This window comes from Aethalodelphis obliquidens, unplaced genomic scaffold (assembly GCF_003676395.1).
Source record: "Aethalodelphis obliquidens isolate GAN/ISIS:26980383/991018 unplaced genomic scaffold, ASM367639v1 scaffold46, whole genome shotgun sequence".
Taxonomy (NCBI): Eukaryota; Metazoa; Chordata; class Mammalia; order Artiodactyla; family Delphinidae; genus Aethalodelphis; species Aethalodelphis obliquidens.
Genome location: NW_020837990.1, coordinates 13,812,739 through 13,838,796, shown reverse-complemented (window position 1 = coordinate 13,838,796; position 26,058 = coordinate 13,812,739). Strand labels below are relative to the sequence as shown.

At 35.3% G+C, this 26,058-nt stretch overlaps 1 protein-coding gene across 2 annotated transcripts in view; it reads right to left on the bottom strand.

Moving 5' to 3' along the window:
* Positions 1 to 26,058, bottom strand: part of RDX (radixin) — a 101,416-nt gene that overhangs the window by 30,876 nt on the left and 44,482 nt on the right. For both annotated transcript variants that reach the window (XM_027082369.1, XM_027082368.1), the window contains exons 6-12: positions 25,088 to 25,171; positions 24,734 to 24,880; positions 23,493 to 23,589; positions 22,460 to 22,623; positions 16,970 to 17,100; positions 4,890 to 5,050; positions 3,146 to 3,238 (exon numbers count right to left, since the gene is read on the bottom strand). In XM_027082369.1, coding sequence (XP_026938170.1) covers positions 3,146 to 3,238; positions 4,890 to 5,050; positions 16,970 to 17,100; positions 22,460 to 22,623; positions 23,493 to 23,589; positions 24,734 to 24,880; positions 25,088 to 25,171 — 877 coding nt within the window. The remainder of the gene's footprint in view (positions 1 to 3,145; positions 3,239 to 4,889; positions 5,051 to 16,969; positions 17,101 to 22,459; positions 22,624 to 23,492; positions 23,590 to 24,733; positions 24,881 to 25,087; positions 25,172 to 26,058) is intronic.

The window sequence follows — 26,058 nt, the reverse complement described above, 5'->3', positions numbered from 1 at the left end:
CTTATTACATGACAGAATTAAAGACACCACTGTGCAAAACCCTAATAAAATTATTAATTCTGGCAAGGATTATCAACTGTTGCTAAAATTGTTATACAAATAGTTGATGAGAAAACGGATATAAGTATAATGCCAAAGAATTCCACATCGAATAGATTACGTTTTAGCAACGATAAAATATAACCAGACAATGGAGGAAACAGACTGTTATTACTCTAGTCCAACGATCAATTAAAACAACTAATGGTGGGTTAATCAGATATTAAATGTCTTCTGATATAATATAACAGGAAGTATCCAACGTCACCAATTATCTGAGTAATTCTATTGTGCTGGTTTGTCTGGAAAAGTACTGCTTTACACTGTTGTCCTGGTGTAATTATTAACAACACCCCCTTTCACTCTCAAAAGTGTTCTAGTTTGGATGATAAATTATCTGAAAGTCTCACCTATGAGGCATCATAGCCAGAAATTTTTAACTTGAATCCTTCAAACTTTTAGGTTTATCTTCCAGCTTACAAGAAATATTGATGATAAAAAGACAAGCTGAATGACACCATAAGAAAGGAATTAGACAAATACAGGAGGAGGGACAATCTGTGGGTCCTTTTAATAAACCAATATCATAAAAAAAAGAACTGTCCTACTTTAAAAGATACTTAGAGCAAACAGATGCAATGCAAAGTCCTACTCTGGACACTGGCCTGGCAAATTAGCTATAAAAGACTTTTTGGTTCAATTCTGAATATAGTCTGCCCAGAAATAAACCCACACATATATGGTTAATTAACTTACAACAAAGCAGCCAAGAATATAGGTTGGGGAAAGGACAGTCTCTGCAATAAGTGGTGCTAGGAAAACTAGAGAGCCACATGCAAAAGAATGAAATAGCCAAGATATATATGGAAGCACCCTAAGTGTCCATCAATAGATGAACAGATTAAAAAAAGTGGTATAAATATTAATATATAGTAAAATACTATTCCACTATAAAAAAGGAATTTTTTTAAAGATTTTTTTTTTGATGTGGACCATTTTTAAAGTCTTTATTGAATATGTTACTACAATATTGCTTCTGCTTTTTTATGTTTTAGTTTTCTGGCCCCAAGGCATGCGGGACCTTAGCTCCCCAACCAGGGATTGAATCTGCACCTCCTGCATTGGAAGGCGAAGTCTTAACCACTGGAAATCTTGCCATTTGCAACAACATGGATGGACCTTGAGGGTATCATGCCAAGTGAAATAAGTCAGACAGAGAAAGACAAATTACCATATGATCTCGCTTATATATAGAATCTAAAAATCAACCAACCAACCAACCAAACAAACAAAAAAAACGAGCTTATGGATACAGAGAACAAACTGATGGTTACCAGAGGCATAAATGGAAGAGGAATTGGAGAAGGGAGTTAAAAAGTACAAACTCCCAGCTATAAAATAAATGAGTCATGGGGACATAATGTACAGCATACGGACTACAGTTAATAATACTATATTCTATATTTCAAAGTTGCTAAGAAAGTAAATCTGAAAAGTTTACATAACAAGAAAAAAATTTCTGTAGCTATATATGGAGATGGATGTTAACTACACTTATTGTGATGATCGCTTCACAATAGATACAAATATTGAATCATCATGCTGTACACCTAAAAATACATTATATGTCAATTATATCTAAATGAAAAAATTTTGAATATAGTCTAATATTAGATGAGATGAAAACTGACTAAAACAGAACAATATGTACAGTATGATCTCACTCTGGACATATAAATGTGTATGTATACACATATGCAAATAGGAAAAGATCCTGGAAGGATATGCACTACAGTGTTAAAATAGTGATCCCAGTTAGCAAGAATGTGATTTTTCTTTTGCATGCATTTTCTAATTTCTACAATTCACAGGATGTGCCTCTGTGATATGTTATTTTTATAAGTTTATGTGTCCCTGACGTTCATAAATCATCCCTAAAAGGGAGCTATACAATTCTAATAAAGAAAGTAGTGTTAACAAAAAAGTTAAGTGTTTTTCTTTTTGTAGAGTTCCATTGACATATACATATATACATAACTCTCAATACCAAAAACTTCCCTATGAAATCCGAAGTGCTACAAAGAAAATTTAAGAGGGAAACAAAACTGCTTTCTGTAATAAGTACATTTTTGTCGGAGAAAAATCAGAGAACTATATACCTTTGAGTGTAAAAAATTGTTATTATTATAGTTCCATTTAAGAGTTAACATTAAAGTTTGAATTAAATTCTCATTATCTTATATTCCCTACCCCTCCAAATAAAGCCTAATTTTTCACTTTTATGCCATTTCAGACAACAGTGGTTTCATCTACTTAGGAACTCAGAAATCTCAGTATCATCTTCATTGCATTCTTCTAATTCAACTTTACATCCAATCATTTGGTTGCCATGCCCCTTTGAGTCTACCACAAAATGTCCTTCAATAATTCCTGTTCCTCTTTTTTCTCAATGCCACATCCTTAGTGTGAGTCATTAGCTCTTAAGTAATCCTGCCCACTATCCCAATCCATCCTTCATGCTGATTACTAAGCTGTTTTTATAAAACCATGCTTGATCATGTTACAATCCTGTTTTGAAATCTTCAGAGCCCAACGTCTACAGATATTTCTCAGCATCTTGCCTTAGCAGGGCATTTATTTAAAGCCTTTCACAACTTAATTCCCTCTCTAACTTTCTAGCCACAACTCTCAAAATTTCTGAAAACAGACCCTAAGTTTTGCTCACTTACTAGTTGACCTCAAATCTGTCATGTGCTTTTATACTTCTTATGCTCATTCAATTCCCTCGATCTGGAATGACTTCCTCTTCAGTCTCCATCTTTTCTACCCCCAAATTGAATGTATTATTCAAGAGCCGGCTTAAATTTATAAGGGTTTCCCCAACACCTGCCTCATTCCCTCAGAAATTAAATATTTCTTCTGTGTTCCCAAAGTACTTAGCTTATTATCACTAGATTAGTATTTACTACAGTACATACACATTCATACAGAGGTACCTCTCCCCCTCTAAATCATGACAGCAACTTATATTTATCTCTATAATTTCCACATATGGCTGGGTACAAAATAGATGTTCAATAATTTATAGTGATGAACAAATGATTACTTTGTGTTGCCACTCAGTAGCTTCCTCCTCCTTTTTTTTCTTGGCTTCTTCTAGAAGCGCAATCTTGGCAGTGAATTCGGCAAGTTCTGCTGCCTAAAATAAACAAAACAATTACAAATACTAAAAAGTAATATATTTTCAGTCATTTATATTAAGTCAAAAAAGCTTTAATGTACATGGACTGGTTTTTTTGGTCATGCCGTGCAGCTTCTGAGATCTTACTTCCCCGACCAGGGATCAAACCTGTGCCCCCTGCAGTGGAAGCTCAGAGTCCTAACCACTGCACTGCCAGGGAATTCCCACACGGACTGTGTTATATGTTTTTCATAGACAGTCTTCTGTTTAAAAAAAGGAACTATTTCTTTACGAGCATAAATATCTTACTTGTACTAGGTATAATGAGCTAATGAGACAAAGTGAAAAAAATTTTATTATTCTATATACACGTAGTTATTCCTGTTTTCATAGCAGGAACCTAGGAGCTATTTTTAAACTTTCATCAATAAACTATCTCTTAGGGGCTTCCCTGGTGGCGCAGTGGTTGAGAGTCCGCCTGCCGATGCAGGGGACATGGGTTCGTGCCCCAGTCCGGGAAGATCCCACATGCCGCGGAGCAGCTGGGCCTGTGAGCCATGGCCGCTGAGCCTGCGCGTCCGGAGTCTGTGCTCCGCAATGGGAGAGGCCACAACAGTGAGAGGCCCGCGTACCACGCAAAAAATAAAATAAAATAAAATAAACTATCTGTTAAAGCCTACAGAAGGAAAAAGAATTCTATTTACATAACACTTTATAATTTAAACAGCACTTTCTTAATTCCCCAACAATACTATTAGGTGGTATTATTCCTTTTTTCAAAGGGAGCGATCTGAGGCTCAGAAAGACCCAAAGACACATAGCAAGTAAATGCCTAAACCAATATTTAAATCCCAAATCTTCTAGGTGTCATGCCTACTCCTCATTATTTCAAGTCCACTAAATACACAAAAAACCCCAATCAATTATGATCTATCTTATAGTTAGCCTACGGTTATCTTATAGGGTTTAGAATATACGTAATTGTCAACTTATCTAAAGCAAAACATGCCAGTGGCTTAAACAAAATCTAAGCAAATCAGAATCTTTTGTTAGCAACAGGCTCCATGTATCTTTTATGGTTTTATTTTTAGGTTTCCTTTTAAAAGAAGAAATAATCATTTTAGGCTTATTTCCACACTTCGTTATTTCCACACTTGTCTCTTTGGTTTGCTTTCCAGAAGGTATAATATACTTAATTTTACAAAGGTGTTTTTTTAAGTTTCCATTATTTGAACTTATTTTATTGGCACTCATTAGCAAACAAAATTTTACTGTTGATTTTGGATCTATTACAACACACTTTTGGTAGTGGCTGCACAATACTGATCATTTATTTACTGTACTAAATACTGCAACCTCCAAATTGTCTATTTTTACACTGGTATTTCATTTGTCATGATGGGTATTCCTCTGAATACAGAAAATGGTCCATGTGGTCTATGGTTTTCATAATTCTTTGTTATTCTACTTACTGCTTTAAAATACATTCGAATAAAAAGATACAAGTTCCTTGCAGTGAGTGCACACATACCACAGTGAGGGGATTTGAAAACGTAATTAACCAACACCTTTGTGCTCAGAGAATAAACACTCTGAAATTGCGGAACCGATTTCGTCCATGCTTTTGTCTGAATTTTTCTTTTCCCCTAACAGAACCCAGGTTCCCTACCAGCTGCTCCTGATTCTTCATCTGGTCGGCAGCCTGTTTTGCTATAGCAGATTTGGCCTCTTCAGCAGCTTGACGCTCCTTTTCAAGCCTTTCTGCTTCTTCTTTTGCTCGTTTTCGTTCCTGGTCCAGTTCTAGAGCTTTTCGAGTCTGTTCTTCTAGTTCTGTCAAATATATGTATCCCCCCAAAACAATGATTAATTCTAATTTTCTCATTATCAAAAGAAGTCAAAATAGTAGCAAGGAATCTAATCTGTACAGTTTCTTAAAATTAGCACATATGCAAATGAACATTACCTCGTTTTTAACTTGGCAAAAACCTAATAACTTTTAAAACTCTATTACACAATTCAAAAATGCAAAGAAATGAAAATTCTCTGTAATTCAAGTTATGTCATAAAGCTAGAAGCACATCCTTTATTTTATTTTTAAAAAAATACCCTCCATGGGCTTCCCTGGTGGTGCAGTGGTTGAGAGTCCGCCTGCCGATTCAGGGGACACAGGTTTGTGCCCCGATCCAGGAAGATCCCACATGCCGCGGAGCGGCTGGGCCCGTGAGCCATGGCCGCTGAGCCTCCGCGTCCGGAGCCTGTGCTCCGCAACGGGAGAGGCTACAACAGTGAGAAGCCCGCGTATCGCCAAAAAACCCCCAAAACTCTCCAAAAGGGAACCCTCCTACACTGCTGGTGGGACTGTAAGTTGGTACAGCCACTAAGGGGAACAGTATGGAGGTTCCTTAAAAAACTAAAAATAGAACTACTATATGACCCAGCAATCCCACTCCTGGGGATATACCCAAAGAAAACCATAATTCAAAAAGATACATTACCCTAATGTTCACTGCAGCACTATTTACAACAGCCAGGACATGGAAGCAACCTAAGTGTCCATTGACAGATGAATGGTAAAGATGTGATACCTATATGCAATGGAATATACAATGGTACCTATATACTCAGCCATAAAAGAGAACAAAATAACGCCATTTGCAGCAACTGAGTGAAGTAAGTCAGACAGAGAAAGACAAATATCATATGATATTGCTTATATGTGGAATCTAAAAAAAGGTACAAATGAACTTATTTACAAAACAGAAGCAGAGTCACAGATGTAGAAAACAAACTTATGTTTACCAGGGTATTTGGGGGGGGCGAGGAGAAGGGATAAACTGGGAGATTGGGGCTGACACATACAGAATACTATATATTAAATCGATAACTAATAAGAACCTGCTGTATAGCACAGGGACCTCTACTCAATACTCTGTAATGGCCTATATGGGAAAAGAATCTTAAAAAAAAAGGGGATATATGTATATGTATAACTGATTTGCTTTGCTGAACACCTGAAACTAATACAACATTGTAAATCAACTATACACCAATGAAAATTTTTTAAAAAACCTCTCTGAAGTTTTGACATAAACAAACTGCCATCTGTTTCAAAAGTCTATAAAATAACACACTTTAAAACTTAAATAAGTTTTTACTTACCTAAACTAAGTATTAGATAAGTAAACCCAAGACATTAAGACTTAATACTTACTGACTCAAATAGGAATTTTGATGTGAATTATATGAATTACTGAAAATTTTGAGTTATTAGTACATATCCATTCCTCAAGCATGAAGACAAGTAAGTAATATTTGGAGATAAATGAGGTGAATTTTAATCCATAAATGTACAGATCATAAAGTTAATTCTCTTTTCTTATTCTAATGAGTTGAGAAAGGAAAATATTACTAGCACAAAGCCAAAAGATTTGAAATCAATTTGAAAGTACTAATTTTAAGTATTATTCTGACAATCTTTGTTCAATAGCAAGACATTTGTGACAGAAGACAAGAGAATGTCATCTATTAAGATGGGTGCAATGTCCTACAAAGAATGACTCTCCCTTTCTGTATACTTTAGAAAAAAGGAAAAACTGAAAATCTGTATGTCAAAAGATTTGAAAGCTAACTGTAACGTACAAGTCACCTTACTGTTCTTCATTTTGTTGTTCTTGGTCAGAACTAATTTAAGTAACTGCAGTTAAGACTTGGGAGGTTTTGAGAAGACTGGGAAGAAAAATGACTTTAAACTCTAGATAAAATGTAAACTTCTACGCGACTATTTGGCTATAAAGATGAAAAGTGTATAATGAAGGATGTTACTGAAGCTAAATTCTAGGATTATTCATTTTAGTATATGTCTTCTAAAACTTGGACATCAGAGCTAGCCCATCTAACTTTTTTAATGATCATTCTTTCCATCTGGCTGACTAATACATAAAATAAAGCTCACAGAGTTCACAGCTGTATCCTCCTCCTAAACAAGCAAGCAAATAATAAGAAAAGTTTACAAATGAAAACGCCTTATTTTCTCTCATAATAAAAATTCTTTCTGTACTATGAGTCAATAAAGAAAAATAAGCCTGGGTTACAAAGTTAAATTTCAAAATACTCTTTATTTTCTAACAGTTTTTTTGTACTAAGTATTAATTTGAGGAATAGTAGACGGAGCAATGGTTGTTTTGTGGTATATTAAGAATTACACAAAACTCTAATTTTTTTTAATGTTGAAAATGTACTGAAAGCTTCAAATCTACTCTAGTCTCTAGTCTAGAAAGGAAGGTTTTGAAGTGCCATATATCCCACAATGATCTCTTTCTTTCCTCTCCAGTTAACTATGATTGGCAAACTATGGCTCAGTGACCAAACCCAACCCAATGCCGTATTTTTGTAAATAAAGTTTTACTGGAACACAATCTCATTTGTTTAGGTATTGCACATGACTGCTTTCATGCTGCAATGGGAGAGTTGATAGCTGTAACAGACCATGTAGCCTGCAAAGCCTGAAATATTTACTATCCAGCCTTTTAAGAAAAAGTTTGTGAACCCACAAATTAGAATATTTCAGGAGTTCCCTGGAGGTCCCGTGGTTAGAACTCAGGACTTTCACTGCTGTGGCCTTGGGTTGAATCCCTGGTCAGGGGAACTGAGACGGAACTAAGACCCCTCAAGGTCCGTGGCATGGCCAAAAAATATATATATATTTCTATGAAACAAACATCCCTCCAGACCTTGGATCCAGTTAGAAGCCCTTGAGGAGAAGGATTAGATGAGAAATGTGAATAGTATCAATGTTTTGCCTATCTGGGTCAAAAAAAGCAAGAACCTACAATTTTTGAGGTCTGGCATGTGAGAAGAGAGTACGAAGGAAATCTGGCTTCTTTTAGAATCTCAGCTCTTTCAGGACAAAGGTGAAAGGTTACAAGAATAAATTGTTTCTCTCATTAACAGTACACAGTATATTGATGTAGATGGTTATGGAAGTTAATTAAGTGTAGACCAGGGAAGTTATTCTAAGTTCAAGCTAATAAAATTTGTGAAAGCTTCCCTTTCTCAATCAGGTTTGAACACAAGCATCACTTGATTTTGACAGGTCTAAGACTTGGCAAGCCAAATCAACTCTTACGTCACCCCCAAGGGCAAAGATTGGAAGCTATAAAAATTGTAACAGTATTAGTAAAAAATAATAATAATAAAAAAATATCTCAGAAGATTATAGATTTTTTTCTTCCTCTTTCCAGTCTAGGGCAATAGTTTATTTTTACCCTGGGAAAAGAACTAATACTATTACAAAAAAAAAAAAAAAAGCAAATAAAAGTTCTATTATCAAAATTCTTAGAAATCATAGAATTAAGAATATGATTACAAATTACTTACTGAAAAAGCAATTTGAGAATACCTGTACTACATCTAAGCAATGGTAACTGAAAACAGCAAGGTGCAAAAGGATATATGTACCTTTTGTTTAAGAAAGAAGTGGAAGTGGAGAATTCTGAGCCAGATTAAAACCCTGTAAGGCCTCAGGCATTGAAAAATTATATCTAGTGCCTTAGTCCCAGCAATCAAACTAAAAACAATACAAAGTCATAAAAAGATATAAGGAAGGCCAAAAATGTTTTGCTTTTTCTAATGACCATTTTGGTACTTTTAAAAAACATTACTCAAAATGAAGATTTTAAAAATATGTATTATACATATTTATTTATATAAAAATCTATATTTATATAAATGTACTTATTTACATAAATATATTTATATATTACTTTTTTTTTCTGCCCCTGCTTGGCAGATGACAGAAACATGTGCGTAGACAGACTGCATATTGGGTAATGCAGCCTGGGAGATGATTAGGAAATGGTCAATCCTACTTCTTTCTCTACAGTGTCCATATGCTGAAGAATTTACAGATCTGCCCAAGACAAATGTTCTTGGGGTTTTACACTAATGTAAGCCCATGGAAATCAAGCAGAAGAGAGGGGCAGTTCATACGTATCTGAATAGAACCAGTTTATGAGTCTCATTCATGGCTATTCTTATTCTGTACCCATTTAGAGTCAAAGCACTTGGGCCACTGCTTATTTTCTTATTTGATATATTCCCTCACTTCCATGTCTGCCTGTCCATTAAGTAAATAGCACATGTTTCTCATATGCCAGTGTTTCTCAAATGGTTTCTATCAGAATCTCCTGGATGACTTGTTAAACTAGATTGTTGGGTACCACCCCTACAGGTTCTGATTCAATAGATGTGGGATGGAGCCAGAGAATTTACTTTTCTAACAAGTTTATAGGAGATCTTCTGGTTGCTGTTCCAGGCAGTACAATCTAATATGCCAATTTTCCACAGCCAAACAATTAGAAAATAATTGAGACAATAAATTAATTTTTAAATTCACTGAAGTAGACACAAGGAAAAATTTTGTAACTGTAGGATACGTTCATTATGAAGGGATAACCAGAGTAACTGGGGTGGGTGGTCTTGCTTTTGAATAAAATCTGAGATTATTGCCAACAAAAAAAAGAGAAAGAAGTGGAAAGAAAAACATATCTTTGTGTGTATATCATGTATTTGCTTATTTTATATGCAAAAAAAACAGGTATATAATATTCCCAGAAGAGTGGAATAGAGGCAGAGCCTGTAGTATTCTATCAGGCTAAGAAGACAGAGATTTAGACTTTGGGGCTGCCAAAGCATCCAAGGCTTGAAAGGACAAGATCCTGAAAAGGAGTAAACAGAAAAGTCTCAAAATCTATGTGTATTTCCCCTCAAGACATTTGCCAACTCCTAAAATGCACACATACGGAAACAAGCAAAAGCAGTTGTAAGAGGGTAAAGAGGTGACCAGAGAGATTAACACTCTCTTGCAGCTTGGGAGTCAAAGGTTGGAGTTCAAGGCCCTCTAAGACAGAAGGGCCCCAGTAAATATGCAGTCTTCCAGATGACACCCCCAAAGGGCTAGACTAGCAATGGGAAAACCAGAAAGAGACCATCGTTAACAAAGCCTGAAACCCAGCTCAACTCTATCCAGGTGATCTGCACATATTCTGACCATCAAAAGCAAATTAAATCCTCTCTAAAGGAAAATAACACCGTCCAAAGTCTCTATAACTTTTCATATACAATGTTGGGCATTCAATCAAAATTACCAGGTATACCAGACAGGACCAAATGAGCCCCTGACCCCCTCCCCCCACCCCAAAAAGGGAAAACAGACTATAGAATAGGCCCATAGATTATCCAGACATTGGAGTTTGCAAGCAAGGTCATTAAAATAACTATGATTGACACTGCTCATCTAGGAGAGGTGGAAAAAAAGCAAAGCATAGGGAAAGAATCAACGGCCAGAGGAACACTTACAATAACGTAGAAACAGATGTTCAGGGGTCCTTCAAACCCTCTGCAGAGATGCCAAGGGCCAGAGTCCCCTTTATAATTATAAAAGTTCAATTTATCAATCTTTTCCTTATGGTTATGAACACATTCTCTCCTTTACTACCTTCTAGAAACTTCATTCTACCTTTAACATTTAGGTTCACAATCCACAGGCCCTCTATAAAGAAAAACCAGCTAAAAATTCAGGAGCTCTTTGACAGGGACCCAAATACACTACTAATTTTATTTTAGCAAAACAGTAAGCCAGTGCACTAGAATCATGCATTGAAGGAAAAAAAAAAAAAAGCCCCCTCCCCACCTCAAAAAAGATAAAACATTTCTAACCACCAAATAAACAGCAATACTGCAAATGTGAAGAGCATGTGAAGCTCCTCCTGTGGCTGAGAATGAAAGCTTAAAGGAAGAAAATCTGAAAAGACCAGACTTAGGCAGCGGTGGGAAACCCAACAGAAAAGCTGTATTATAAATGCCAACTTAGAAGATAAATCAGAGTTACAGAGCTTGTCATCACATTGAGAAACTGTTATCACATCCTCAATCCACAGAGGTTTGCAGCAAAGACATTTCAACAGCTGATCTTCCTCTCCTGGATTTTCCATCCCCAGAACTTCCTCTCCAGGAGCTCTCTATTAAGAAAAGGATTGTGAATAAGTAGAAAAGGAAGCTACCAGAGATGGGAAGAAAGGAAAAGTATAGTTAATACAGCAAACAAAGAGAAAACTACCAACCCAGGGATGATCCAGGAGGTGTATCACCTAGCAATACCATGGGAGGAGAGGGTTTATTCTGTGAAATATGCAGAATATTCAGTCCGTTGACTTAAATGGAGAAGTCCAGTCTTGGCAGATATTAAACTCTTCTGGAGACTTAGTTTGTCCTGTTATAAACTAAATGGCTCTCTGTATTAACTTTTTCAAGTAATTATTTTCCTTTTCTCAATTTCAGGATTATAATTTATGAAAATATATAATGTGTAACAATTAACAACTAATACCATAAAAGATAAAAGATAAAGTTAAGTAACATGGGAGCCCAAGAGTTGCCTTGTCTTTGAAACATGCTTCCTACCATTTTATTATATACCTATGACTTATTTATGACACATCAGTTAAAAATCTTTTTAGGTACAACTAGTAACTGAACACTGTGGCATTGGCAATAGGATAGACAAATAGATAAGTGGAACAGAAAAGAGTCTAGAAACAGATGCATACATACAGACTTCTGGATTTGTGACAAAGGTGATGCTATGTATGGTACAAAGTCTTTGCAATAAATGGGTCTGGGTCAGTTAGAAATACGTACGGGAAAAAACAAACCTTGACTCTTATAAAAATCACTTACATATGGACTGTGGACCTAAATGTGAAAGGTAAAACAAAGTTTCTAGGAGGTAGTAAACAATAATACATTCACAACCATAAGGAAAAAGTGATAAATGGAGATTAAAGTTAAGACTGTCTTTTCATTAAATGACACCATTAAGAGAGTAAAAAGGTAAACCACGGAGAGATGTTTTTACAATACATGTAAAGAACTACTACAGATCAATAAGAAAAAGAAGAAAATCCAATTTTTTTTTTGAATGGGCAAAATAAGTGAAAAGGCACTTCACAGACAGCTATAAGCATTTGCTAAGGTGCTCAAAATCATCAGTCATCAAGAAAATGCACTGTACTCATTGTATTCACCAGAATGGCTAAACAAACAAAACAAAAAAAGAAACCCTGATAATGAGTGGTGAATATAATGATGAAGATGTAGAGCAGTGGTAGGAATGAAATTTGATACAACCACTTTGGGAAACTGGTGGCTGTATCTACTATAGCTCTATACAGCTGTGATCCCTAAATTCCACTCCTAGATGTGTACATCCCACAAACTAGTAGGTATGTACACCCAGTGCTATGTTCAAGAATGCTCATAGCAGCCTTATTTTATAACAGCCCCAAACTTGAAATATTACAAATGTCCATCACCAGTAGAATGCATAAACTGAGGTAAATACATGCAATAGAATATTACACAACAATGTGAAAAAACAAACTATAGCTACCTGCATAAGTTTGAGCAAAAAGAAGCCAAAAGTACACATGAATTCATTTCTATGTAGTTCAAACATAGGCAAGATGATTCTAAGGCATTACACTGAAAGCACAAGCAATAAAAGCCAAAATAAATAAATAAATAAATTGGACTTCATCCAAATTTAAAACCAAATTTAACACCATCAACAAAGTGAAAAGATTACCCACGGAACAGGGGAAAATACTTGCATATCATATATCTGATATATGATAAGGGATTTACACACAAATATTAAAAAAAACTCTTATACATCAACAACAAAAAAAAACATGATTGAAAAATAGGCAGAAAATTTGAAAATACATTTTTCCAAAGAAGATATGTAAATGGCCAATAAGGATATGGAAAGATACTCAACATCATTAGCCATTAGGAAAATGCAAATCAAAACCACAATGAGATACCACTTCGCACCCATTATCATGACTATAATCCAAAAGATAAAGATTAACAAGTGTTGGTGAGGATGTGGAGAAAACATGCCTTGCTGGTATGAATGTTAAATGACATATAATTGTTTTAGAAATCAGATGCATATGTCCTCAAAAAGTTAAACATATGACCCAGCAATTCCACTCCCAGGCTTATACCCAAAAGAAATGAAAACGTACAGATACACAATAACTTGTACACAAATGTTCATAGCAGCATATTCACAATGGCCAAACAGTGGAAACAACTGATGAAAAAGTAAAATGTAGCATTATACGCATAAAGTCCTTGATACATGCTAAAACATGATGGACCCTGAAAACATTATGCTCAGCGCAAGTCACAACAGATCACATTTTGCATGACTGCATTCACATGAAATGTCCAGAAGGCAAGTCTATAGAGATAAAAAGTAAATTAGTAGCTGCCTAAGGCTGAGGGAGGGAGAATTGGGAATAACTGGGAGCGACTGCTAACAGGTATGGGACTTCTTTCTGGGGTGATGAAGTTGTTCTAAAACTGTGATGGAGGCTGCACAACTATGCAAACATACTAAAAGCTATTAAATTGTACACTTCAAATGGCTGTGTGGTATGTAAGTTATATCTCAACAGAGCTATTAGAAAAAAAGGTAAGACTAAACCTCATGATGATATAAATCAGAATGATATACATCTGGGGTGAAAAAATGACTGCAAAGGGACACAAGGTGGGGTTCCCTGAGGGCAGGTAATGTTCTCTATCCTGTTCTGGGTAGTTACAAAAATAAACACTTTGTAAAAATTCATTGAGCCTTACACCTAAGAGGTATGCACATTATTATACCTATGAAAAAATTTCAACAACAAAAAACTTTAATATAACTTTAAATATCAAAAAATCTCAAAAAGCTAAATTAGGGATTATTTACCTCCATTTTAGAAATTAGGAACATAAGGAAATCTAGAGGCTAAAATGACTTGCTTATGGTCATAAGTTAATGACAGAATTAAAGCTTGGCTCCTATTTGTAAACAATGCATACCTAAACCCCTCCTACTTACTATTACTACTTTTATCACATTATCCTGTTTATCTCCTTCACAGCACTTCGAACTACATAAGATGATTTTTATTATCTGTTAATTTTATTACTCTGTCTTTCCTCAATAAACTGTAAGCTACATGAGAGTAGGAAACTTATCTGTTCAATACTATATCCCCAATACCTAGAACAATGCCTAGAGCAGTACTGGGTGTACTTATTAAGTACTAGGTGTTTAACAAGTATCCAGAATGAATGAAATCACTATACCCCCAACTCTTTCCTGTGGTTTGTCTTTGTGAAGGTGGAAATTCACTTTGATATTTGTTGCAATAGTGACTAAATGCAAGTTTGGCTGTATTGTATCTCAAATATAGTCACCAATATATCTTAAAGATGGTTAAAAGAATGATAAAGGAAGCTAAATAATTTAACAATGATGAATTATGGCAATGCAAAATGTCAGAATGGTTGTATTTAATGATTTATGACATTTCAAATAATGACTTCAATAAAATTTTTTTCAAGAAAATGACAATAATGAAGTATGGAAGTTTCTTTTCACAAAAACTTATGGGTTTATCTACTAAATATCATGATTTAGATATGACCAGAGTTACTGCATTTGAATGAGAATTTAGCATAAATTACAAGACAACCATGCAGAGTTTAGGACAGCCTGGAAAAGCTGTATTATTAGAAAAACAAAACAAAACAAACTGGATGTCCTTTGCCTTAGGATGACTGATTTGAAACTGTCTTGACAGGCATGCTCTATATTCTTTCTTATGTTTTATCTTCCTTATATTTTTTGGTGCTTCTTTACTTGAGTACTTTTCTGTATGTAAATCATTAATATTTTTATTATACATCCTAAATAAATAAGATTGAAAGATTTAGTAAATAGCTATTCTCTAAGAAAATGTATTATGTAAATGAAAAAGTACTATCCTTCAATCTTCTCTTTAAAATCAGAGCACTATCATACATTTCTTTAAACTTTCCTTTTTTTAAAAAAAATTATTTTATTTATTTATTTTTGGCCGCATTGGGTCTTCGTTGCTACTCACGGGCTTTCTCTGGCTGCGTTGAGCGGGGGGCTACTCTTCGTTGCAGTGTGCGGGCTTCTCACTGCGGTGGCTTCTCTTGTTGCAGAGCACGGGCTCTAGGTACGTGGGTTTCAGTAGCTGCGGCACGCAGGCTCAGTAGTTGTGGCTCACGGGCTCTAAAGCACGGGCTCAGTAGTTGTGGTGCACGGGCTTAGTTGCTCCGTGGCATGCGGGATCTTCCTGGACCAGGGCTCGAACCCGTGTCCCCTGCATTGGCAGGCGGATTCTTAACCACTGCGCCACCAGGGAAGCCCTAAACTTTCCTTTTTTAAAAAACACACTTTAGTATACTCCAGATTTTTTTTTTTTTACACTATTCTTCCTCTAAGAGTATTGCTCGTACTCTTCACATGGTGCTTAGCACATGTTACCTCACTTTATTAATATTTTTAATGTATACATCTCATTTCTGTCAACCACACAGGCTTCACTCCCACGCATGCTATGTATCTGTCTTTCGAAAACACAGCACAAAGTAGGCGCATCACAAATGTCTGCTTTTTTAACTGATGAAAAAGCACCTAGAGTGGGAGAAACAGCATCAAGTTGGAATTCAGGAAACAAGTTCTACCCTTGTGTTATGGTCTGCAAATAAGTCTCTACTACCTCTGGGCTTTAAGCTAAATACTTTCTAGGTCTTTTCTAGCTCTGAGAAATGAGGCTTCTAATAAGTCAGAATAAAATCCAGGGGTTTTTTTTTTCTATTTCTTCTCTTAGAAATATTATTTCCAATCATCTTGCAATTGGAATGATCAGTTTGTGGACTTATAACAGTCTTTGTGACTTCCTCCGCTAGCCACCCATCTGCAAGTTATTCTACCCACTGCTCAACAGCATCTCCCCACCACGGTAGGCTAATGTAAGGAATGAAAATAAACCCTAACTAAGATCATTAGCTATTTCCAACAGAAGTGAATGGCTGGTCCTACTAGTTGTCAGAAAAGCAGGTATTAATTTAATTTTATAAATAATGTAGATTTTCATGTTATCCCCTAGATCTTACTGCTTAGGAAGGAACATAACATCCTATTTTACTCAATATCTTTTTTCTTTTGTTCTCCCCACTATTTCTTGTTTGAAATTAGTATATTCTAGAGTTCCTTTATATAAACCACACTCTCTAAATCCAATGTATCCTTTCTATATATACACTGTAGCATTTTGGTTACCTACTGCCTAGGTCATAGGTTCTTCCAAACATGTTACCGAAAACAAACAAACAAAACACTTCTACTATGTGTTGTGCATTATTTTTAATATACTGAAATTAAATTTAGAGACAGTTCCAGAAGAGTTTAAATAGTCAGAATAGCTTAAAATGCCTTTAATTACCTAGATGCCTTGAAGTTCTTACATATCCATAAAATGCTTTTGTTTAAGTACCAGAGAGTATTGAAAACGTGTTTTTGTTTATGGAACCCTGAATAGTGATAGGAATAAATTACTACATACAGGCATTCATAATATATAAGGGTACACATAAAAATATTTGAGTGCTTAAGTAAATGAAAGACAAAGAATATATGAGCCTTGTATAGTTGAATGTGCCTTAAACGTGTTTATGATGTAATTCCACCAAGTATTAAATTGGCAATTAAATGTAATTATTCTAGATAAGACAAATAAGATTTAACAGTAGTAAGAAATACTATTAGCTGATGACAGAGCAACAATTTTGAATCCAGTGTCAAAAAGAAACTTTTACCTTTCTGGGCTTTCAATGTCTGTTCTTCAATTTGCCTCAGACGTTCCATTAGCTCTTCCTTTTCACGTTCTATTCTTTCCTTTTCCTTTTCTGCTATTTCTCTTTTCTTCTTTTCATTCTCTAATTGCGCCCTTAAAAAGAATTACAATTGTGCTTTTACAAATTAATATATGCAAATATTCATATGAAGCCTAAGTACTAGCTGTGAATCAACTAAGAAACTACAGCATAAATATTTTAACAGTCCTCATTATACTCAGATTTGTTCAAAACTCATATAGTTAAGAATATAGGACTACACTGTTACATACACAATTGTGAGGTTGCAAAAAGTTTAGTCAATGACTGTTTAAAATGAACTCTTGACAGTAAATTACATGTCAGCACAAAAGGAGTTAACTGCACAGCTGCTATACCCAAGGACATGCCTTCTTTAGATTAGCAGGAGCCCTCCACTGGGGGAAGTAACAAAGGCTTGAAGGGAGTAAACAAGGCTGTTTCACTTTAAACAGCAAAATAACCTGGGAGGGCAACAATTTTCAACCATTAACAATTAATTAGTAGAAGTTTAATTTCTAAGGTAGTACCAACTTATGCTTAGATACAAGATGACAAACCAGTTTAATCTCCTTTGACAAATTCCTTAGAATGACAGTACATACCTAAATATAGCCAAATTCACTCATCAAACATCTACCAAGGGCCTACTGTGGGTCGGACTCTATGTTGAGGGCCAGAAGTATAATGATGAATAAGAGACCCTATGTTAATTATCAGATAATACTGTCTACTTTAATGGGAATAATTTTCTCTCGTTAAAAAAAAAAATTGATTATGACTTCATCTGACACTTATGTGAATATACCTAAATATTTCTAAAAGACATTGCTGCCATTTGATGTCAATTCTGAATTTCAGGCCCAAACCATGTAGTTTCTCAACCTGCAGTCTCTGATAAGCTTACCAGCAAAGTTTTATTATCAATTCCTTACTCAATAAACCTAAACTTAAAAGTTCCTACAGCTCCTAGTACCTATACGCCTCCAACATGAAAAGAGAATCAACCCAGTTTGGGGATAAACAGGTACAGTTGTGGCAAGCTGGCAAGAGATAGACCCTTAAGTGTAAGGGTGACCATACCTCTCCAGCTGGTTTTAATAAATCCTCACAGCATTTAATAATCTAGGGCTTGGAGTTCATTCATGTGAGAGGAGCTCCACCTCTGTTCTAGAATTCCCTACAAGGTACTTTCTCAACAGCCAGGAGTCAGTAACTAAGCACCCCTCTGCCGCCAAGACTTGGACTCACTCTGCAGCACATCCACCTCTTTCTTCCTATCCTATTCAACCTGTAAGAGTATACACAGGTAAAGAGTTGGGAGCCCCCACCCCTCTAGAAGACAGGGGAGCTTGAGGTTTAAGGAAATGTTTGAGTTTCCCAACTTCCTTGAGCAAAGCAAAGGCCTGGTGGCCTCCGCAGAGGCTGCTGACCTTTCTGTATTCTTTAGAAAGCTGAAAAGGCAGGCTTGTCTGTGAAAGCAAGAGCACAGTACTTTTCAAGGAATTGCTAAGTATAGCCAAGAGCTACTTTTTTCCGTGCCAGGCTGCTACTCTAAGATGTTGAATAGCCTACCCCCAACATTCCCCAGCCTCTGCTCAATCAAATCCAGTGTTGCCACTGTTCTCCAAGACAGTTAGTTACCTTCCTCCCTCCCTCCCTGAGGCCCTGAGACACTTTATGAGGACTTACACCACAAAACAGATCTCAAGACCAAAGGCTGTAATAATATTCCATGAACTCAGAACCTTTCAGGTACAGCTCTGGCACACAGATGGCCCCTTCTGGAGATAGGCACTGGTGTTATTTAGCTTTTCCCTATTGATGTTTCATTTGTTCATCCTCAAGGACAGAGGTAAAGGAGATATGGAAGCAGGAAATAAGACAGAAGGTAACAAGCAAGTTGGGGGGAAAATTTAGTCTTTGTACTGAAAAAGGGAATAAATGTATAGCCGATATTTAACTTGACTATAATATTTAAAGCATTTTGCAAAGTTTACTCTGCTGCGCTCTTATGAGGCTTGTGTCTCGTATCTTTTTTTTTTTTTTTGCGGTACACAGGCCTCTCACTGTTGTGGCCTCTCCTGTTGTGGAGCACAAGCTCTGGACGTGCAGGCTCAGTGGCCATGGCTCACGGGCCCAGCCGCTCCGCGGCATGTGGGATCTTCCTGGACCAGGACATGAACCCACGTCCCCTGCATCGGCAGGCGGACTCTCAACCACTGCGCCACCAGGGAAGCCCGTGTCTCATATCTTATTAAGAATTCTCACCTGACTACAGCCATCACCAACTAACATCCCATTCAATTAATACAAATGCCTTTGGCTCTCCACATTTCTTAGTGATACCTAGTTTTTGCAGGCCTGTCTTGTCTCCTTTATGAAATTGAAAAAGCTTGCTTCTCCCATAAACCTTGTTGGAGGAACAAACTGGTCCATTCACAGGCCACTAGGCATGCCGTGCATATCCTTATCTTTACACATTTGCTTAGGTTAGCTTCATCTTCTGAAAATATCTTACCCCTGTCTCTAACTCTCAAAATGAAGTCCCACTTTCCCCATGAAGCAAGCCTCTTGTGATTACTCTAAACCACAGATGTAAATATTTTTACTTAGAGTTTGGATTTGGAAACACTCATTTGACCAAGCTGTTCTATTTTAAGAAATAAATAACACACTAATAAACTATCAATTCTCTGTACTAATATGCCAAAAGTATTTTAAAATATATTACTTTTTAAAGACTATCAGATGGCCTCAATTACATTTTTCTTAAAGTGAAGATTAAAACATATTCAGACTAACTTCTCAAACTAACTTCTATTCAGACTATGTATTAATAATATTAAGAATTATTTACTGCTACTATTTATTAAAAACATCAGGTACTTTGCTAAATGTTTCTATACTGACACTAGTATTTCTCACAAAAACTCCTGAAAGTAGGACTATTATTTTCATAGTAAGGGCAAGAGAACAGTGGGTCAGAAGTTACTTTTTCAACAAGTGTCAGAAGAGAATTCACACCCAGATTTATTTAATTCCAAAGCCTGTATTCTTTGCATGACACCAGCTGAGTCCTAGTGATACAGGCAGCCAGCCATGGCACAGAATATCCCATAGCTAACCTACAACTGACATGTAGGTATCTGGCTCTAAACTGTAAACTCAATTCAATTTGGATGTAAATAACTTAAGAACACAGACTACAGGGACCAATAACCCATGGAAAATAAGATCATTTTCACTATAAGAAAAAAAGTTATCAGAGTTATGGGGAGAGAATATGGCCACATATGCCAACGTACTGTAGGGAAAGAGGCCTCTTGCTGCCCCTTCCCAGCTACTGTTCTTGCCCAAGAGATTCCAGCAGCACAGGCAGCATACCTCTGAGCATTCCCCCAAGTATGTCTGCTGGCTACTTTGTCATTGGGCTTGACCAAAATTGTTTCCACAAACACAGCTGTCATTTCTCTCTGACCTGTAAAGCAGGGAATAAATGAAGACTTGGAACGCCATTTCTGAAACACTGCCAATCCCTATGTGGCTAGACTAATAAAAAACATCCTCTAGGCATTCAAATGAATTAAACAATTACTGAATTCCTACTGTGTACAAAGCAGTCAATAAATGCTTGCTAATGAAATGCTGGAACCTTTCATGGAATCCAAGAAAGGAACCATGGGGTTGTTACTGTTTAAAAAAAAAAAAAAAAAGAAAGAAACTTAAAATCTTCCACTTTCATCTAGACCTTAGAGTAACTAAAATATAGCACCATCACCAAATGGTGTTTATTAATTACACTACACTCCTCTCTATGTGTGAGAAACAAAAGACAAATAGACAAATATATTTACGTTAAGAATGTAAATAATACATCAACATCATAGACAAGCAGATTGGTCAGGACATATTACGGCTTGATGAGTATGAGATATAATTTCTCATTTAACTCAGATAGGAGACCTTAGAGGGACGGGAAGGGAAGCAAGGAAGAAAGAGAGGGGGAGGGGGAGGGGGAGGGGGAGAGGGAGAGAGAGAACGAGAGAAAGAAAAAGTTTTGCCTTTGAGAGAGAGGGAAAGGCTATGCTGCATAAGAAAAGAGAAAATGTAAAGCCCAATACAGAACTATTTTAAAAAGTAGGTAAGACTAGAACTACAATGTGATTCTAAGCTACATGAGAGCAGTGAAAAATGATAGAGCCCAAAGTAACATTCCAACTTAGCATCTTTAATGGTGGGGTCAGGAATTACTGGAAAGTTTCATGCCTGTATAAAAAATGTTTTGTGAAGCAGTAAACTTCTCTAAGGCAGACAAATTGAGGGGAGCAATGTGAATTACTAAAATATCTGAAATACACAGAACATTTAAGAAAAAAATATATCTAATACAAACACTAAAAATATAGGTAGCAAAATTATATCTGGCAGAGGGCCAATTTAATTGCTGGATTCAAATCATGTTATTGTCAACATGACATATGTTTTAATATATATATGGTTAGGGGTCATCAGTTTTTTTTCTTTAGGACCTACTCTATTCTTAGATTATTGTGTTATTCTCCAAAGATTTCCTCAATAGAGGTTAACTTTAATTTGGTCTCTAAATTTTTTCAAATAAAGCATAAAGTCTAAATTAATATAGAATCAGATTTAGGAATTATGTTGCTGGACCCAGTAATGTGGTTCCAGGGTCGACAAGGAGTTTATTCAGTATTTTTACATTTCAAAAATCTCAATTTAATATATTTAACACCTTTTTCAAAAGTCTAAGTGAACCATGGTTAAAAATATCAGTGTCATTGGTAGGGAGTGCTATTGTTATTCAGCTCTGTATAGTAACTGTTCACTTCAGTTCTACAATGTCACTGACACTGTTTCAAAGCAAATACTCAGCACATTCTTACCCTGAAAAATTAAGACACACAAATCACAAGCAAAACAAACTTGAAAATTTCAAACTACTACATCCATACCAAAGTCTGTCAGTAAAAAGCAAGCACGATAAAAGAAAAGCACATCTATGGAGTCATGAAAAGCCATTTTCTCAGAAATATTTGTCAAAGATTTCTAACTTGAAAATTATACATACTCATTTTAAAAGAGGATAGTGATAATACATCCTGCCATTCAATTTTTTTTTAAATTTTATTTATTTGGCTGTGCTGGGTGGTAGTTGCAGCACACAGGGTATTTCCTTGAAGTATGCGGGATCTAGTTCCCCAACCAAGGATCGAACCCTGGCCCCCTGCATTGGGAGCAGGGAGTCCCAACCACTGGACCACCAGGGAAGTCCCTATCATTCAATTTTAATAACAATGAATCTAATGTAAAAATGTCAATTTAGAGTATGTCAAAGAAACTGATGAGGATTCTTAAATTTTAGATAACCTATTCCTATCAATTAAAAATGAAAGGCTATAAATTCCATACCTTTCCAACTGCTTCTGATGTTTCTCCTCCCTAGCCTGAGCCTTCATCTGTTGTACCTCAATAGTATCAGGCTTCCTTCTTCGCATGTATAGTTCATGGTTTCCCATGCATAAGGCCAAAATCCGCTTATTGATTCTCAGACGAGGTGCATAAAAAACAAAATCCTAAACATAAAGGAGCCCAAATTTAAAATCTTCATGAAGGACAGTCACTCTCACAATAATCTGTACTAAATTTCAACCTGTGCTATGACTTCTAATGTCATATTCCATATAGTTTAGAAATCATAAAATTTCTTCACTCCTCATGTATATGCCATACTTTCACATAACTGGTTTCTCACCTTTTCATTCCCTACCAGTTTTGTGGAGAAGCTAATGTTCTTACCATCTCAGTGCATTAAATGTCATTTATTCTTTTTTCTTCTCCAAAGAAACTATGAGCATCAGTTCCTTCACAGAGGAGGATTTTTTGTTTGTTTTGCCTTTTGCCATTAATCTCAAAACTGGACCTTTGTTCAAGGCTGTTAAGCTTTTTAACCTAGAAATGTTCTCCATATCTTTGTCTTTCCAATAACTGAGTTAAAATACTGGAGTATACTTGACACTAGAAGAATCAAAAAATCTATTTAAATATAAATATTTCTTAAGTTCAAGGTTTCAAGTTATGAAAATACAAAGTTCATAATGCAAAGCTCTATAAACAAGTTAATTTAGAGTAGGGCAACCTCTACTAATTCTAGCCACCAACATGTTTTTGTAAAATAGGAATGCTGATTATTTTCAACAAACTCCTAATAAATATTACCTACCTTATAGTTAAATCTCGGTTAAAATAAAACTCTAGTAATTTACATGTTGTAAAAAGATTAAAACCTTGTATTCTTAATGTTAGTTCATCATTGGGAAAGTTAAACTATGAAAAGAGAATATTCCTCAGAAGCAATTCAATAAATGAACAATGCCATTCTTCAAGTGGTATCATAGCAAAGTGGCAGAAATTTAGAGTTAATACATAAAAGAATTTTACTTACAGGTGCCTTTTTGTCAATCGGCTTTATAACAAATTTTTTGTCATTAAATGAAATATTTCTGATTTCACTCCAGGGAAAACCAATTTTAGGTGTTAACCTTAAAAAATGAAAGCATCCCTTAAGATGAATGTATTCTCATTATAAAAAGAAACTGAACCATTCCAGTTAAGTCCAAAGCCCCCTTTGTCCATAATCCCCAATCCCAATCCCTCCCATCCAGAGCTAACCCCTCTTTCACATTCCCCATCTTATCTGTAGTCATAACTATAATAGGTACTCTTACAGAAACTCATTCAAAAATTTTCCAAAGGAAGAAAAAGAAGAAAAGATTTCATCCACAAAAATTACTCTTGAAGTCATTTTTGCTTTTCAATCAAAAATTTCAAAATTTTCTCTTCTGAATGATATAGCATTTTAACTTGCTTTGTAATATATGAAAAAATATACCAGAGTAAAATTAGTAAAATCCTCTCTTTCGGAGTTATTCTATTTGCTTAGGAATGTGTATTTTATTAGATACTTGTAAATAATGAAAATAAAATTCTGGAGCCAACTCAGAATAAAAAGAAACGTCTTAGGAGAAGGCATTACTGCCACAGACTTGGACGCTTATGTGATATGGTAAATTAAAGAAAGGAATAAAGCAATTGTAGCTATCATTACTGAAAAGTGCTCTAAGAGCCTGACATATATATTCCTGGTCAATTTCAAGGTAAAATTACACTGTTCATTATGCATGATACAGGAAGAATATTCTACTTCACTGATGTCTAAAAATATTCAAAACAATTCCTATAAGATAAATGTTCAAAGAAAAGTGTTACAAAATACAATAAATTATACACCTATTCATTGTCTCACTGCTCCTGATGTATACATGTTAATATCAATTTCAACCTACATGCCAGGCATAACATTTAAGGAATCACTCTTTATCTATGCAAGAACAAATTTTAATTAAGTTACTAGACATAACTCACAAGACATCAAGAAGTACACTTCAAATAAAAGTCAATCATTCTATTTAAAAAAAATACACTTGAGAACTCTGAAACTGCAAGATGTTGAGAAAACAGATATATGTTATCTGAGAGCCTATGTGGCACTAATGAATCTTTTAATTTGGGAGGGAAAAAAGCAGTTAAGAGTAATTTAGCCTAAAAAGAACTTTACAAACATAAGAGCAAAGCCATATAGAGCAATGAATAATGACTAGTTCACTATGCAACTAATTTACTTACTTGTCATCATGTTCATAAATATTCAGACCCAAAGCATCAACACCTAGCCACAATTCAGTTCCCTTTTTATTTTTTATTTCAAAATAGTTGACTCCATACATTTCTAGATCCTGTGCAATCTTCAGGTATTCCATCATAGAATCTTCCCTATTGAAATAAAGCTAATTTTAATATATATATAAGTAAAAGTAATACCAAACAAATTACAAAAACACTCTGGATTAAAATTTAGTGCTTTATTTTTATTTATATAAGCCAAATAATCTGTTGGGGATAATCTGATGTGATAATAAATGTTATGGAAAAAAAACTTTAATTTGAGAAAAAATACTAAGAAAATAACCACCCAAATACCTTAGCATTCCTCTATGTTCTTCATGCCAGTTCTGTATTCTTTCTTCCCACTGTTCTTTTGTCAGTTTGTGTTGTTCCAAAACACTGCAAGGAAAAAAAAAATCTATGAAAATGCCTCTAAGATTCAAATATTCTTTTTAAAAGTCTAGAATCATTCAGTACCTTAACTGTGGTGGTCACACAAAGCTATACACGTGATAAAACTGCACAGAATTAACAAATATATACATACACACAAATGACTGCAGTAACACTGATGAAACCTGAATGGGGTCAGTGGATTGCATCAATGTCAACATCCTAGTTGTGATACTGTACTAAAGTCATGCAAGATGTTACCATTACGGAAGGCTGGGAAAAGGATACTCAAGACCCAGACCTCACTACCGTTTTTTACCACTGTGTGTGAATCTACAACTATCTCAAAATAAAAAGATTCTATGATCCTGAAACTATTTTACATAATATATGCTTTTAAGATAGTTATGTGGCTAGTTTATGGGAATTCAAATGTTTGAAATGAGTAAAATATTGGGCCAAAAAAAGGGAAAATGACTTCCTCATGATTAATAAAAAAAAATTAGACAAGAACAGACTGAAAATCAGAATTCTTGGGTCTTAATTCTTCTATGACTCTATGTATTTACTTTCTTTGCTGCTAAATTTAATTTTGTTATTTTCTATCAGTAATACTTTTATATAAGAAGTATACAAGTGAAAAGGCATTTTTTTCACCACCCCCTCAACACTTCAAATAATTTATTAGTTTCTTTTGTATCCTTCCAGTGTTTCTTCTGCAAATGTAAGCAAACACAAACATTCTCATTTTCAACAACTAATATTTTAACACCAAATGAGCAAATTCAGCATGCATATAATTTACCTGCTGTGTTCACTATCCCACTATGTATTTCTATTCTCCTTGGGAATTATGATGATAATTATCCACCTTTATTGATGAATACTCAGAT